This window comes from Enoplosus armatus, chromosome 7 (assembly GCF_043641665.1).
Source record: "Enoplosus armatus isolate fEnoArm2 chromosome 7, fEnoArm2.hap1, whole genome shotgun sequence".
Taxonomy (NCBI): Eukaryota; Metazoa; Chordata; class Actinopteri; order Centrarchiformes; family Enoplosidae; genus Enoplosus; species Enoplosus armatus.
Window position 1 is genome coordinate 26,910,388 of NC_092186.1, and position 17,175 is coordinate 26,927,562.

Below are 17,175 nucleotides of genomic sequence, written 5' to 3' on the forward strand. Positions count from 1 at the left end.
CCATTAAAATCTTATTTTATCGATACTCATCCCTACTGGCTATCATTGGGCTAATGGGTAATCAATAACCCATGTTTGTATCATTTAGTTAACTATGTGTTTTAACTGCACTCCCGGCACAATACACAATCAGTAGTAAGTCAGAAGAAAATTGACATGGAACCCTAAAAAATGCGCTTTATCTAGCAGTTTTCTGCATCAAGCGTGAGACTTAAATGTTGCTTAAGGTTGAGTATTGATTAAAGGTTTTTTGCTCATATCACTGGGGGAATGCACTGCGATAGTTCAGGCCATGTTTTTCTTGGGTTTTAAGTGAGATTATGTAACTTTGGCTGAACCGTAGTGTAACAGTAGCACAATAGGAAAGAGTCATAAAGTCAGTGAACAGACTAATTCATTTCAATTTCACAGTAATATCTAAAAGTAGACAACATAAACCACAATAAGCTACTTCTCATACCAGACCAAATAAGGCTATAACAGCAAATCCCTTGAGTGGATTCAGCTGAGCAATGGTGTGTTTTCATTGCGTATCAATTCAACATTTCAGTTGTAAGAAGAAGAATGTTTTCTTTCTTCTTTCAAAAGTCATATCATCTCACTTCAGCTCCTGTGTTAAATCGTAATCATGACATTTATTTTCCTCAGTCCCTCTATTCTCTGCCTTCCTTTGTTGATTACTCCATCTGTCCTCATGTTTCATCCATTTATTCTGCCACCTTCTATAGGAAATGGCTGCAGTGTCAGCCTTTCTGCAGGCTGGAGCTCCTAGGCCATATCCAGCACACTACATGGACACCGCAATACAGACGTACAGAGATGTTTGCAAGTATGACCTAATTAGATAATTTTTTCCTGCCTGCTGTTTCAATTTAAAGTCAGTTTGTGGGTAACATGCTGTTGTGCTAATGCAACATCACTTACAGGTTCAACAAAGTAGATCTTTCTTTGTGGACCTTTTTCAATGAAAGTTTCAAGTGCTTAATATGTCTATTTTCATCATTTTTTTAGTGTAAGTTCATTTTGTCTCTGGAATGTTTACCCAGGATTTAACCCTCCTTTGACAGCAGGGTTTTTCCTGGCTCACAAAGGATGTTTTGGTGGTATCCAGTGTGTGTTCAGTGCTCACCACTATGAGCCAAGGCCCTCTCACTTTTCAAACTTGTTGGTTGTCAAGAATAACCACGGGTATTCTCAGGGGTTTGGGTTCATAAATCTGATTCTAAAACTATTGAACACTATTGGGAAAAAAAAGAACACTTTTAGACCTGGTTTAGAGATGGCCCCCTAGTGTCCTTAAGGCTCTGATATTTCAATCACATTAGTCATTCAGGAACTGCACTTTGAACTGTATGGCCCCTCATATGAGACCAGTTTACCATGAGGAACTCTTGCTCCAAATGCTCGTGAAGCTTACAAACCCCTCTCCATAATGATGTTACATTTTGAGGACACAACATGGCAACATGTATGACAAAATTTGGATTATTGGAGTACAGACACATGAGTTGGCTGTAAACTCATTTGACAACTGTGTAATGCGGGCTGCCAGAGTAAATCAGAATTAATCATTTAGTTTTGCTTATCCTTTCAGTAATTCCTTTCAGTGTCATGTCTGTGACTTTGATCTAGCATGTCGACATTTTTTCTCCTGACTTCCTTCTACCCTGTACAGGAACATGGTGCTGGCTGAGCGATGTGCTTTACTCAGTACTGAGATACTCAAGAGTCAGGGCAAATACTCAGAGGCTGCAACTCTCCTCATTAAGATGACCAGCGAGGTGAGGAAAACCCACATAATTTTCAGTCCTGTTGTATCCTACAGTCCTTATCTCTACTTTCATGAAAATAGGGATGCCTGTACAACATACTCCAGTAGTTCTCATATACACAGGTAAAACTGTGATAAATTGTTTACTTGTGTGATAAATGTATTGATTTCCATTATGTAGTGCATTGGTCGTTTCATAGTGATGTCCAAATGAGAATTTTTATACCTTTTTATACAGTGGACATAAATGATCCCACAATGAAATGTAAAACATTGTGTAAAATTGATGGTCACCAAGAGATACAGTGCATCCGGAAAGTATTCACAGCGCTTCACTTTTTCCACATTTTGTTATGTTGCAGCCTTATACCAAAATGGATTAAATTCATTTTTTTCCTCAAAATTCTACACACAACACCCCATAATGACAACGTGAAAAAAGTTGAGATTTTTGCAAATTTATTAAAAATAAAAAACCTGAGAAATCACATGTACATAAGTATTCACAGCCTTTGCTCAATACTTTGTTGATGCACCTTTGGCAGCAATTACAGCCTCAAGTCTTTTTGAATATGATGCCACAAGCTTGGCACACCTATCTTTGGGCAGTTTCACCCATTCCTCTTTGCAGCACCTCTCAAGCTCCATCAGGTTGGATGGGAAGCGTCGGTGCACAGCCATTTTCAGATCTCTCCAGAGATGTTCAATCGGATTCAAGTCTGGGCTCTGGCTGGGCCACTCAAGGACATTCACAGAGTTGTCCTGAAGCCACTCCTTTGATATCTTGGCTGTGTGCTTAGGGTCGTTGTCCTGCTGAAAGATAAACCGTCGCCCCAGTCTGAGGTCAAGAGCGCTCTGGAGCAGGTTTTCATCCAGGATGTCTCTGTACTTTGCTGCATTCATCTTTCCCTCTATCCTGACTAGTCTCCCAGTTCCTGCCGCTGAAAAACATCCCCACAGCATGATGCTGCCACCACCATGCTTCACTGTAGGGATGGTATTGGCCTGGTGATGAGCGGTGCCTGGTTTCCTCCAAACGTCACGCCTGGCATTCACACCAAAGAGTTCAATCTTTGTCTCATCAGACCAGAGAATTTTGTTTCTCATGGTCTGAGAGTCCTTCAGGTGCCTTTTGGCAAACTCCAGGCGGGCTGCTATGTGCCTTTTACTAAGGAGTGGCTTCCGTCTGGCCACTCTACCATACAGGCCTGATTGGTGGATTGCTGCAGAGATGGTTGTCCTTCTGGAAGGTTCTCCTCTCTCCACAGAGGAACTCTGGAGCTCTGACAGAGTGACCATCGGGTTCTTGGTCGCCTCCCTGACTAAGGCCCTTCTCCCCCGATTACTCAGTTTAGATGGCCGGCCAGCTCTAGGAAGAGTCCTGGTGGTTCCGAACTTCTTCCACTTATGGATGATGGAGGCCACTGTGCTCATTGGGACCTTCAAAGCAGCAGAAATTTTTCTGTAACCTTCCCCAGATTTGTGCCTCGAGACAATCCTGTCTCGGAGGTCTACAGACAATTCCTTTGACTTCATGCTTGGTTTGTGCTCTGACATGCACTGTCAACTGTGGGACCTTATATAGACAGGTGTGTGCCTTTCCAAATCATGTCCAATCAACTGAATTTACCACAGGTGGACTCCAATTAAGCTGCAGAAACATCTCAAGGATGATCAGTGGAAACAGGATGCACCTGAGCTCAATTTTGAGCTTCATGGCAAAGGCTGTGAATACTTATGTAAATGTGATTTCTTAGTTTTTTATTTTTAATAAATTTGCAAAAATTTCAAAAAAACTTTTTTCACATTGTCATTATGGGGTGTTGTGTGTAGAATTTTGAGGAAAAAAAATAATTTAATCCATTTTGGAATAAGGGTGTAACATAACAAAATGTGGAAAAAGTGAAGCGCCGTGAATACTTTCCGGATGCACTGTAAGTATCATCATGCACTGCAAGACAGAAAAAAGAAAAGGGGCTGCAAAGGTAAATGCAACTTCCACATGAGAGTAATGACCTGAGTACTGTGGAAACTGCTATTCACCCCAATTTACAGTTCTACAATGGATCTAGAAGCCTAAGTAACTCCATAAGTAAAATTGCAGTGGATTAATTCTGCTTGGACATTATTTATTTTACTTTTTTGTCCAGGACTCTGACCTGCGCAGTGCTCTGCTGTTGGAACAGGCCGCCCACTGCTTTATTAATATGCGTAACCCTATGGTACGCAAGTTTGCCTTCCATATGATCCTGGCTGGTCATCGTTTCAGCAAAGCAGGACAGGTGAGCCATTCAACCATCACTGATCTGTGTGCACTAAGCTGACACTGGTGCACAGGAGCTCTAAACAAGTTTATACCTGTGAATGGGGTGATGTGCCTGTCTGTAACAAAGTGGATGAGAGCACTCCATTTGTCCCCATTTACACCATACAATTGTCATAACCATGCATTTTATTTCTTTTGTTTTAGCCAAAATTCCACACTTACTATCCCAGGTTTGTTTGTGTTTAGCAATTAACGGTGAAGTGACATACACCAGACTGATTTACTATCATATTTAGAATCAGGTAACTATCTGTAATGTTCCACTGATTTACTGTTAGTGTCAGAGAGGATGCAATATATGAGAGGAAGATGGACACTCAGGTCAAGTTTCTTTTAGTTGGAAGGTCATGAAGATAGAATATGGAGTGAGTTGTGAGTTCAGTGATCCATTATAAAACCTGACTAATGGCCTGACAAATGGGGCATCTTAAACTTTTCTTGCCCTCACACTCCTTTTGTACTCCTTTTCCTCCTTATTTTCTGCTCCTCGTTGGTTGCCTTATTTACTCACAACCTCTTCTTTCTCCTGCCCCTTGCCCTCCCTACTGTGTCTGCATATAGAGGAGGCACGCACTGCGCTGTTACTGCCAAGCGATGCAGGTGTACAAGGAGAGGGGCTGGTCTTTGGCAGAGGACCATATCAACTTCACAATCGGTCGTCAGTCCTTCACACTTCGCCAACAAGAGAATGCTGTAACAGCCTTCAGACAGATCCTGACAAATGACAGCAGGCAGACGGCCACACAGCAGGGCGCCTTTCTCAGAGAGTACCTCTATGTCTACAAGGTAACTACAATTTGTAACCATGTCTAAATACTAAAATTGCTGACTTTACAGGATAGACACTACTTTTTTTACGTAACAATATCACCAAGTGACTGTGGTCATTTACAGTCACTGAGTAAGTGCATTGAACAACTCAGTGATTGTGGATTGAAGAATTAAATCTTCTATTTTAGTTTGTTCTTTTTATATCCTATTTATATGCCCATCTTAGTTTACCCTGACTTGTCTTGCCTTCACGACAGTAGCAAAAGGTAAAATCCCTTACAACGGTAAGTGTCAAAGTAATAAAACAATGACAACATGAACTGAATGAGACCACCTAATATGACCTAGTAAAATGAATTTGGTGCAGGTCATTGTTAACGATAACAAAATCACATACATATCTCAAAACCTACATATTGTAAAATATATGATGACATTTTATGACTGTATATTAGCGTTTTCAGTAGATACAGTATATACACCCAAAAAACCCATGGCTAATATGGATATCATTCTTAAAGAGGTAGAGGCATTCACTGTTTAATTAAATCAGCCAGTCAAATAAGCTCAGAAATGTGTGTGTCACAGTATGTCACTCAGCTGTAATGCCGACAAGGAAACCAGGTATTGAACAATACCACAACATGATGGCTTTACATATTTTTTTGAGAATGTATACAATTTGCAGAAGAGATAATGCATAACGAGGGGTTACTTTGATCAGAAATGTCTCCAAGACTTGACCCATAGATGCAAGTCATTGTTTCCTAAGAATGACATGAGAAATAATACATTACTCATGATATAATATATATATATTATATATATATATATATATATATATATATATATATATATATATATATATATATATATATATAAATAATATAAAAATATATATCATTATATCACTCTGTATAGTCAGATAATTATATTAAATGAATGAAAGAAAATTAGAATAGGTTCGGAGCCTAAACACAAGTTGACACACAAATAACCTAGTGTGTGTGTGTTTCAGAGTGTGATAGGCGGAAATGAAGTCAGCCTTCCCCAGCTGCCTCTGCCCTGCATCCACAGCTCAGCCACAAGGGTCTACTTCGGACATGAACGCTGCCTTGCAGAAGGTAACCCACTGATAAGTAATTTGTGATCTGTTCCTAGCTTGACTGAAAGAGTGGGGATTAGTTCTCCTCACCCTTGACCATTTGCTTTGGGTATATGCTCAGGGTTTTTCAGGCATCAAACACACAGACACACCACTTAGACTTAGCTGTAAGGGTTTTTTTAAGCCCCTTTCGGGCTGTTGGGAGACATTATGCGTCTATGAACTAAAGTATTTTTTGTGGACTTTCAGTCAGCACCATCAGCATGGTAGCACACACTGTCATTGTCACTACTGCTAGCTACAATAGCTAGACAGCAGCTCATTGTCTCGTATTAGGCCAGTGCAGATTTTATCAAAGAGGTATTGAAAAGTCTAGAATTTAACTTGGTGAACCCTGCGACACACTAGTACGATTTTCAAACCAAAATATACAATGCAATACTAGTGATGGCTGACCAAGACTACCCTTATATATTAACAGCAATATATTAACTACCGAGGTGCCTTTGAGCAAAGGTTTACTCTTACCTTACAAAGGTCACTCTAACTTGGGGCTCCAATGTGTGAATGTGTAAGTGTGACAGAGGAAAGACTTATTATTATTGATACTATTGATTGGTACTAATCATGAATTTTTGATTGAACTGCTGTACGAAGGGGAAAAGCAGGCAGCCACTCATGTGTCCCTGGACCAGGAGTATGACCAGGATTTGGCAACCATGTGGTGCCACCTAGAGGAGCAGCTTGTGGCTGCTGCCAATCGTGGGGCCGTCCCAGTAAACTTCCAGCCCACCCAGTGCTGCCTGAACAGCCAGACAGACAACCTGCGCCACCCACTGGCTGTGGTAGAGGGTAAGAGTTCCTCAGCAGACACAATGGCAATGGAACTTTATTTAAAATGGCACCTAGACTATGACTTAGTACTAGTCCATACCTAAGTACTAGGTATTTAGGTGTTCTGACATACAGTTTTAGCAGACACTTATACATACACACAGACATAGCATAAAGAATAATAATATAAGCCATCCCATCACTATCTAATCGAATTGGACTGAATTGTGCCTGCTCAGTATACAGCCCTCTTTCTGTCTTTGTCTTTGCAGAGCCAATCATAGTGGAGGTGATGTTCAGGAACCCTCTGAAGGTTTCTCTGGCTCTGTCCAGCCTCTCACTCCTCTGGAGGTTCACTGCCAATGGTGTGTCTCAATTGAAGGAGAAGACAACTGAAGAGTTGGCAGGAGAGGCCATCACCAATGAGGAGACCATGACTCTAGGGGTGGGCAACCTAGGCAAATTTCCTCTTGGAGATTGTGATTTTTATTCAGTTTGATGGATAGATGCAATAAAAAACAAAACTACAATTTTCATAGTCTCTTCAATATCTGTTTACTCTTGCAGATGACACAGGAAGATGACATTGTCACCACTGAGGTCATTGGGGAGTTTCATATGGGTCCAGAGGAGACTAAAATGGTAAGGTGCTCACTTGACTCCTTGATGGTAAATTGTCGACTGACTGTGCAATCAATATACAAGGACAACAAAGGTAAACCTTAAGTATTATGTACATACAAGTAGGTGGAAAAAGATATTATAAAATAAATAAAATATATAAATTTAAAAAATATAAAAAGTATATATACACTATATTGCCAAAAGTATTGGGTCACCTGCCTTGACTTGCATATGAACTTAAGTGACATCCCATTCTTAATCCATAGGGTTTAATATGACGTTGGTCCACCCTTTGCAGCTATAACAGCTTAAACTCTTCTGGGAAGGCTTTCCACAAGGTTTAGGAGTGTGTTTATGGGAATTTTTGACCATTCTTCCAGAAGCGCATTTGTGAGGTCACACACTGATGTTGGACGAGAAGGCCTGGCTCTCAATCTCTGCTCTAATTCATCCCAAAGGTGTTCTATCGGGTTGAGGTCAGGACTCTGTGCTGGCCAGTCAAGTTCATCCACACCAAACTCTCTCATCCATGTCTTTATGGACCTTGCTTTGTGCACTGGCGCACAGTCATGTTGGAACAGGAAGGGGCCATCCCCAAACTGTTCCCACAAAGTTGGGAGCATGGAATTGTCCAAAATCTCTCTCTCAATGCTGAAGCATTCAGAGTTCCTTTCACTGGAACTAAGGGGCCAAGCCCAGCTCCTGAAAAACAACCCCACACCATAATCCCCCCTCCACCAAACTTTACACTTGGCACAATGCAGTCAGACAAGTACCGTTCTCCTGGTCACCGCCAAACCCAGACTCGTCCATCAGATCGCCAGATGGTGAAGCGCGATTCGTCACTCCAGAGAGCGCGTCTCCACTGCTCTAGAGTCCAGTGGCGGCGTGCTTTACACCACTGCATCTGACGCTTTGCATTGCACTTGGTGATGTATGGCTTGGATGCAGCTGCTCGGCCATGGAAACCCATTCCATGAAGCTCTCTACGCACTGTTCTTGAGCTAATCTGAAGGCCACATGAAATTTGGAGGTCTGTAGCGATTGACTCTGTAGAAAGTTGGCAACCTCTGCGCACTGTACGCCTCAGCATCCGCTGACCACGCTCTGTCATTTTACGTGGCCTACCACTTCGTGGCTGAGTTGCTGTCATTCCCAATCGCTTCCACTTTGTTATAATACCACTGACAGTTGACTGTGGAATATTTAGGAGCGAGGAAATTTCACGACTGGACTTGTTGTACAGGTGGCATCCTATCACAGTACCACGCTGGAATTCACTGAGCTCCTGAGAGCGACCCATTCTTTCACAAATGTTTGTAGAAACAGTCTGCATGCCTTGGTGCATGATTTTATACACCTGTGGCCATGGAAGTGATTGGAATACCTGATTTCAATTATTTGGATGGGTGAGTGAATACTTTTAGCAATATAGTGTATGTAGATAATCCAATAGTCATATCCAACAAATTAAACAACACTTTAGCTGTAACACGCTCCTCCTTAACACTCCAATATGTAGTAATGAACTATTCAAACCTGCTAAGATTGACGCTAGATTCTCTCTTTGGGACAGACAAGGTCTTAGCACAAATGGTGATTTCTATAGTGAAGGCATATTCTCTAGCTTCTCTCAGTTGTGTATTGCCTTCAACCTACAGCAATCTAACCTTTTCAGGTACTTTCAAATTCAGCATTTCCTCAAATCTAACACACTTTATTTTCCAGATTCCCTACCCTCTTTGGGAATTGATAACCTTTTGCCAGTGATGAAAATAATAAGGTGGCATATGTTGTTTTTATATGACCTAATAGCTCCAGGTACACCTATGGCTTTGCTGAAGATTGAAACAGAAAGACAAACAGAAGTGGGCATTATCATGTCTGACGATCGGTGGACTAAGGAGCTGAAATAAATAAAATCTTGTTCATCTTGTGCAAAATTTCAACTCATACAATTCAAAATTCAGATAAATCAACAAATTGATTTATCTGCATTGTGTTATTAGGTTATGGATTTATTAGCAGTAGGGATCATCAACCTGATGAGGTATTAAAGCCCCCAGCAACAAAGGGCTTGACACATCTCATGAGATGCTAGTTAATAAGGTTATCTAGTTAGTGCAGAAAGGCGGCTGTAAAACTGGTTACTCTTGTGCACGTAAATGTATGTGTGTCCCCCAGATGCTCAAAAACCTGCTCACATCCGGAATAAAAATGCATAAAGAGCATTAAAATTACTGATTTTTTAAAACTCTTTTAAATCTCCAGCAGGTAATTATTGGGACTGTACCTTCTTTGGCTGGACAAAAATCTAGTTATGTTGCTTAACAGTCACTGTGACCTTTTGATCTTAGGCTCGACTCAGGTTGCTGCCACACAGAACTGGCCAGCTGAACATTGTGGGTGTGGTGTACAACCTGGCTGCAGCCTCCTCTGGAGAGATGGTTTCCAGTACTGAGGGTAAGGCGTACAGTTTTCATACATCAGCTGATTGCTTTAAGTATTGTTGGCTGCTTTAGTATCAGTTCATACTCATTTTGTGTCAGTAGATATGTCTGATATGTAATTTACTTGTAGTTTTGCTTCCTTAATGGATTTACTGTCTTCGGGGCCATTCAGATGTTGCGACAATGTGTGGAAAGTGCCAGCTGTGAAGCTTTCATCCTTTTATCCAAGCTGCTTGGGGGGGTTGTGCTATTGTCACGCCTGCCGTTGCTAAGCAACGAAAACCGATTGCTATTTCATGTGGAAAAGCTGTGCTGACCTCACCTACTTGATTTGTCTGTGAAAAAGAAAAAAAAACCTTGCTGTCTGGGTGCATCCAATCATTCAAGCCTGTTAACTTAACAACTAGTAACTTAAAAATGTCTTATCATGCCCACCAGTTATCCCAAGTTCTGAGCTGATAAATCTCCAGGAATTTGGCTGACCTTTCAACTGGATGTTGTGACGGAGCTGAACATTTTTAAAGAAAACATTTAAGAAAGAAAATAAAAATCCCAATGACAGATCATTAAGTATGTTTTGCATTATGCTGCCACACTTACACACAGTGTCTTCTTCCGCTCTACAGGTCAGCAGACATTTGATTTGATGGTGGTTCGTGGCAGACAGGACCTGAAGATCCAGGGCCCACGACTCAACCAGACCAAAGAGGACAAGATGTTGGTTCGACATGGTCCTGATCGACGTCTGGATCCCATCGTAACACCACCCATGCCCCTAATGGAGGTACTATTGACTCACTGATCATAGAGATACTAATCCCATCCTGCAATGCTAACAGAGTCTGCCAAATCTAAAGACTAAGGATGTGCCGATTTGTTTTTTATTGCCCCCAAACACCTGTCTTAATCACTTAATGTTGAGCATGTGCTGATACTGTCATTAAATTTACAGTTTATTTGCAGTTTACTTCTGATATTTCCCAACATAATACAAATGTGTACAACCAGTGCACACATGGCCCACTTTAAGCATGCATCCCAGATTTTATTATTAGGCTCCTCAAAATATTATACATAAAAGTGTTTATAATGTAGTGTTTATGTGTAATGATTAATGTAATAGGAGGCTTTAAACATGTTCCTGGGAAATGAAAATGAGATTAAGTGACACAAGACGACTTGAGACATCTTGGAATAGGATCCCACCAGCCGCGACGCCCGCCAACATGTTGACATTCCGACCCATGAGTTTTCATGAGTATTGTAATGACTACTGAGTCGTACCGCACCCACATTTTGGGATACAGTGATCTGTGCCAGGGACGTAAAGTGAAGGGGCCAATGGCTACTTTCTACCCTCTACTTCCGGCTTCCAAAAATTAACAATCTTTTTTTTCTTCATTAATGTAAATTCAAATACCAAGCTACCAGAATGTATTATCAACTGATTGGTTATGCTCTTGGAAGTGCAGCTACATGTCACAAAACAAATCACTGCCTGTGCAACAGTTCTACTTTGAAGAGAGTTTAATGTCAGCCAGAAATGTAGCACTGCCCAGGCTGAATAGCAGCACAAGGCCAACCACATTAACAGGGTGGGTGCAGGTCCTTAAAAAGTCTTAAAATGTCACATGTACTAATAAAAGGTCTCTAAAAAGTATGAAGTAAAATTCACTCCAAACGCAAAATGCCTGTACATTTACTCTTTGGCGAAATCAACAAGAGTTGAATTTGAATACCACAGTTATCCTTGTCCCCTCGTCTTTTAGGCTTTGCTATTTGTGCAAACTATGTCCCCTGGTGACCATGCATCTGTCTGGATGTCATGGAGGAGCTAGCTAGTTAGCAAACACTCCGGTTTCTGTGGGTTTATTTTCTACCTAACTTAACCCTTTCTCCATTGCTTCCATTTAGACATTAATCTCCAGTATTTCAGAGCAAGTTTCATTCATGTCATTGCACCCGTCAACGTGAACTGGTGATTTGCAGCGATCGGTCCCTCGGTTTCCTATTCACCATATAAATACAAGAAGCTATATTGGCTAAATAATGTGTAGGAAACACTGCCAGGTAATAAATAATACCAAAATAATCGTCCAACTCCAAGTTTACTGGATTCATTATGACAACAAACTGTCTATAGGCTGAATGAGCCTGGATGGCATTTACCTATTTATTTAAAAGCCATGTATAAACCAAAAACGGACAATCGCAATAATAATACAAATCTACATTTTGCATTTGGCATTCTACCTTGATATAGCCTTATTTCAGACAGTTGTAGACAGTTTAAGACAGTTGTAGTGATTAATAACATAAAGGACAAATATATTTTTTTCACACAAATGTATTTGGATTGTAATTGTTTTACCTTACTTAGAATTTTGAACTGACAATATATGTATTTACTCAGAAGAGTATGCCTGTAGACACCCTGAGTAAATGTAATAGAAGTATGTTATAAAGCATTTTTTAAGATCAGACGCCCCAAATTACTTCACAACAAGTAGTAGACATATAATACAGTAAATACAGTATATGTATTAAGTAGTAATACAAACAAAAAATAAATAAATGAAATAAATAAAAACTACACAATGGCAAGTCTAAACAGGTGGATCTTTTGCCTTTGGGCTGCTTTTTAAAAGTGTCCACACCTAATCACAAAACTTCAGAGACCTACTGGTGATGTAGGGCAGACAGGTGCCTGACCATGTAGTGCTCGAAGAGTGATCACAAGAATCTTGAATTGGATCATGGTCTCCACGCTTGACTATGCAGATTATATCAAATTAAGACATTTTACCTAAAATGCAAGATTCAGTTATTTTCAGCATATTTTCCATAAACATTATCATTTTCAAGATTCAAAATCGTGTTCTATTCATCATATACAATCCTCTGGACTGCTCACAAAGTCTTCTGTGACACCACCAAAAGATTATGCAAGGTTATGCAGTTATGCCAATGCTGCCTGTTTATCGTGTGTGTGTGTGTGTGTGTGTGTGTGTGTGTGTGTGTGTGTGTGTGTGTGTGTGTGTGTGTGTGTGTGTGTGTGTGTGTGTGTGTGTGTGTGTGTGTGTGTGTGTGTGTGTGTGTGTGTGTGTGTGCGAGTCAGGTCTTCTTCCTGCAGTTTCCGACTGCTCTGCTGTGTGGTGAGATCAGGAAGGCCTATGTTGAGTTCTGTAATGTCAGCGGTGTTGCTTTGTGCGGTCTTCGAGTGGCATCCACACATCCCGATTTCTTCACCTTTGGCAGCCATGCCCCAACACCCCTCAGCCCGACCTCAGCTGAAAACTGCTCAGCCTATAAAACTTCAGTCACGCCCTCCCAGCCTGGCTCAGTGGCATCTGAGATGTTTGTTTCAGCTGAGGATTTCAGCCAGCCGTCTGGTGTGATGGTGATCCCAATAGATGGCAGCACACTGCAACCCGGGGAGTCCACCCAACTACCTCTCTGGCTCAGAGGACCAGACCAGGAGGGAGTCCATGAAATCAACTTCCTGTTCTACTATGAAAGCAGGCAGAAAGGAATCAAAATCAGGTAACATTTTAAGTAAACTGAAGGGAGGTGGGAGAAAAAAAATGTGATTTAGAGATACAAACAACTAATTTTAACATACAATATAGCTGCTTGCAGCCTTCTCGAGCTGCTACTCAGCAAATGGCACCTAATGATTTTTTTAAGATATTTTTTGGGGCATTTTTTGCATTTTATTATATAGGGACAGGTGAAGACAGACAGGAAAGATGGGAAAGAGAGGGGATGACATGCAGCAAAGGGCACAGGTTGGAATCAAATGGAATGGCCATGACCGCCACAACTCGGCAGTCATAGCCACTCAGACATATCCACACATGTCCACCACATGTGGTTGCAATAGCAAAAAGCATTCTGGAGATACATTTTTTGTAATGTAAGCCCTGCCCACAGCATTTTAGCAAACTTTGAGGGCCAGCTATAGAAAAACTGTATGGAATATCAAAAATCCAAAAAAGTAACTTTTGTGGGCATGTTCTGTACCAAATTTGGTGATGATTGCTCAAAATCTGTTGCGAATTGGACAAAATTCAAAATGGTGTGAAATCGATGTAGACACAAATGGAGGTGGCTTATATGGGTAGATTCGCCTGGACTCATAGAATCCAGAGGAGTAAATGCGTCATTTGGGTGCAAAAGCTCACACAAACATTTTATGGCCTCAATGAAGTCAAACCCCCATTCAGTGGCTATGGATAAGCCCCAGATTTTACATACCTCAATAGTGCAACTTAAGGTGATGTTGTTCTTGGAGCAAGCAGCAGGCACATTGCATCTGGAATACACGTAGTATCACCAAGATGGGAGATCTCCAAGTACAACGCTGTTGCATCTCTTCCAGGTGTTGCCATGAAACCAAAGCACAGTCAACCCTCTGGCATGTTCACAACTCCATCAGCAAAAGATCTGAGATGTGAATCACCAATAACCAACACAAACTACATAAAGGAAAAGACAAATCAAACATCATGTTACTAAGTTGGCTAATTACTGTTGGTATTACATTAACTGATGTCACAACTTTGCTTGTATCCAATTATATTGTATTAGATGCTATAGACTACATAAACTTTTGCATACGTCCTCATTGGCGTAACATTTGTCTGGGAAAACAATCTTGATGATGCCTACTGATGTCTGACAGAGGCCATTGAAGGACGTCATGGTCTGCATTGCACACAGCGATAATATACATTCTAAATTTTTAATGTAATACTTTTGTGATCTGGCAAACAACCAACGCACTCTTGCCAGGACTAGCACCTGGAATCTTCAACCCAATGGACATGGCAGGTGCTTGAAGCAATTCCAAACACGAAGTGGGAATAACTCTGCAATGCTTTAGTAAATCAGCCTCAAACTTCATATGGTTACTGAAGGACCAGTCCTGATCAAACATATGAGGGATTTATTATTCTTAGCTATAGCACCTATAATTAGGGGTGTACTACACACAACAAGGGTTTTCACTATTTTCTTCAAATTTTGTCACCACAACCCACAAGCATGCCTGACTCTGAATTGGAAAGGTATGGGTGATGTGTTGAACAGGGTTGCCATTGCAGATGCATGGCATTATGTTAAACATGAAGTGGGAATAACTTAGCAATGCTTTGGCCTAAAACTGGTTATTGATGGACCATTTCTTATCCCCACCTATGTGACATTCACGATAGTGTCACTTTTAACTACGCCTGTGATGTCTTGTCCTTCTCTGAGGCTTCCCATAACAGGTTGTTGCAAAACAGATGGTGTTGTTGCTCAACTGGAAGTGAATGTGTATCTCGGAACCAATTTGGTGTATTGGCATGGAGCTTCATATGTAAACTGTAGGATTCACCAAAATTATAAGCAAGGTCATCACAGGGAGTTGAAACCCATCTAAGTAAACTGATAGTACCATCACCAATGACCTTTGGTTTTCATGGCTAAAATGTTATCAAAAGCAAAACCTGTATTAAATTTGGTTTGGGATCAATGTCACGCTATATAGAGGGACTGAAATTTAGCCATAAAAAGTGAAAGAATTTCAGTGTTGTCTGACAAACTGTAGCCATGAAACTGATTTTGTTTTTATGGATTTCTTTTTTTGTTTGCAAAGATATTATTTTGGGCATTTTGGGCCTTTATTTGATAGTGACAGCTTGAAGAGAGACAGGAAATGTGGGAGAGAGAGAGGATGACATGCCATGGGCCAGGTTGGAATCGAACCTGGCCTCTGTAGTAAAGACTTAGCCTATATGGTACATGCTCTACCAGGTGAGCTACCAGGGCGCTGCTCAATGGGTTCATATATATCCTTGGGCACTGACTCTGTCAGTTCATTTTTGTTTCTTCAAAAAGTATCTATAGCCATTTTTATATAAGTATAATTTAAGCTGTGTTGTAATAAAGGTAATGAACTCTCAATCATACACTTTTAGTGTCCACGAGCGTATTAAGTTTAAGCAGGATTTCATGTTGAAGAGCTGATCTGCAGGCTGTCATTGAGCATGTCCTACTCCTCTATCTCTTGCTCAATAGAGCGTATGTAAAAGTGATTTTTAGTTCCCAGTTAAGTTCCTGTGTGGCTTCATAGTTCCTGGAACTCTAGTTGAAAAAGTTGGCTTCCATTAATTTTAAAGCTGTTGGCAGTCACACAGCCTGCAGTTTGACTTCTGGGGACTTGTGTTGCAATGCCATACCCCTTTCCGTGTTTCCTGTCTTTCTCTACACTGACTATAAAATGAAGGCAAAAACAAAAAAAAACAACAGTATCTTGCCAAAACAATTTAACAGAAAATTCTGAAAAAAGTCTGTTGGCAGTTGACTTTTCAAGCACATTCAAACATATTACAACCGACAGCTTGACATTTTGTATTCAACATTTCAAAATGTCTTGCTTTTTTATATGCATAAATTCAATATAACAGTTTTATTATAAATTAATTAGTGATATAATGGCTATAAACTGAGGTCTCTTCATTGACACTGCACTAACCCAGCAGTGAATGCAGCTCAAACTGTTTATCATGTGTAGACAACCCATCTCCATCATGTCTTACTCTTTCTACTCTCTCTTCATGTGAAGTCATCGGGTGTTGCGTCACACAGTGTTTATCTGTGCCAGTCGGTCTCTTAGTGTGCAGGCATCGGCCTGCCGCAGCAGTGTTCCTCCCCATCACAGTCTGGAAGACAAAGGCAGTGGTGGAACGCTGGTCTTTATTGATGTGGAGAACATCAATACGGTGAGCTACCCAGCATGCCACACACCTCCAGGACACACTTATAGTATGCAGCTTTTTGCTTTTGCTGTCAAGTTGAACAACCTCTCACTGCTCAAACTTTGTTTTAATTTGCCTCTTCTTGACTCCCAGAGTGAAGCTGGCGTGCGTGAGTTCCACATCGTCCAGGTGTCCAGCAGTAGTCAACACTGGCGCCTCCGCAAGTGTATCAACCTAACCAAGGATAAAGGTGTGTCTTTCACACTGTGCTTTATTTCTTCCACTAGTGCAGTGCCCATTTGGAGCGTGTGCCCAGGGGTTCAAAAGTTACAGGCCAAAACATAAAGTTCATTGTTATAGTGCCACCATCTGGCCAAATTGCACCAAATTGGACACTGCACTCCCTTGGGTCCTTAGCAATACACCTACCAAGTGTGGAGTCGATCAGATGAGTAGTTGAGACAGATCTTCCTTGTTCTTTCCTTCCTTCCTTTATAGTTATATGGTCTATTTCAATCTGCCCATTTATTCTATATTGTGTGCAGCTGTAT

General features: G+C 40.9%; 1 protein-coding gene across 1 annotated transcript in view; it reads left to right on the forward strand.

The window, feature by feature from the left end:
• trappc8 (trafficking protein particle complex subunit 8) overlaps nucleotides 1–17,175 on the forward strand; it is a 43,765-nt gene that overhangs the window by 15,468 nt on the left and 11,122 nt on the right. Inside the window, exons 10-22 of the mRNA XM_070908537.1 lie at nucleotides 729–829; nucleotides 1,676–1,781; nucleotides 3,922–4,053; nucleotides 4,659–4,883; nucleotides 5,887–5,992; nucleotides 6,631–6,825; nucleotides 7,080–7,252; nucleotides 7,375–7,449; nucleotides 9,789–9,894; nucleotides 10,508–10,665; nucleotides 13,000–13,424; nucleotides 16,492–16,648; nucleotides 16,778–16,874. Of these exons, the coding sequence (XP_070764638.1) occupies nucleotides 729–829; nucleotides 1,676–1,781; nucleotides 3,922–4,053; nucleotides 4,659–4,883; nucleotides 5,887–5,992; nucleotides 6,631–6,825; nucleotides 7,080–7,252; nucleotides 7,375–7,449; nucleotides 9,789–9,894; nucleotides 10,508–10,665; nucleotides 13,000–13,424; nucleotides 16,492–16,648; nucleotides 16,778–16,874 (2,056 nt within the window). The remainder of the gene's footprint in view (nucleotides 1–728; nucleotides 830–1,675; nucleotides 1,782–3,921; nucleotides 4,054–4,658; nucleotides 4,884–5,886; nucleotides 5,993–6,630; nucleotides 6,826–7,079; nucleotides 7,253–7,374; nucleotides 7,450–9,788; nucleotides 9,895–10,507; nucleotides 10,666–12,999; nucleotides 13,425–16,491; nucleotides 16,649–16,777; nucleotides 16,875–17,175) is intronic.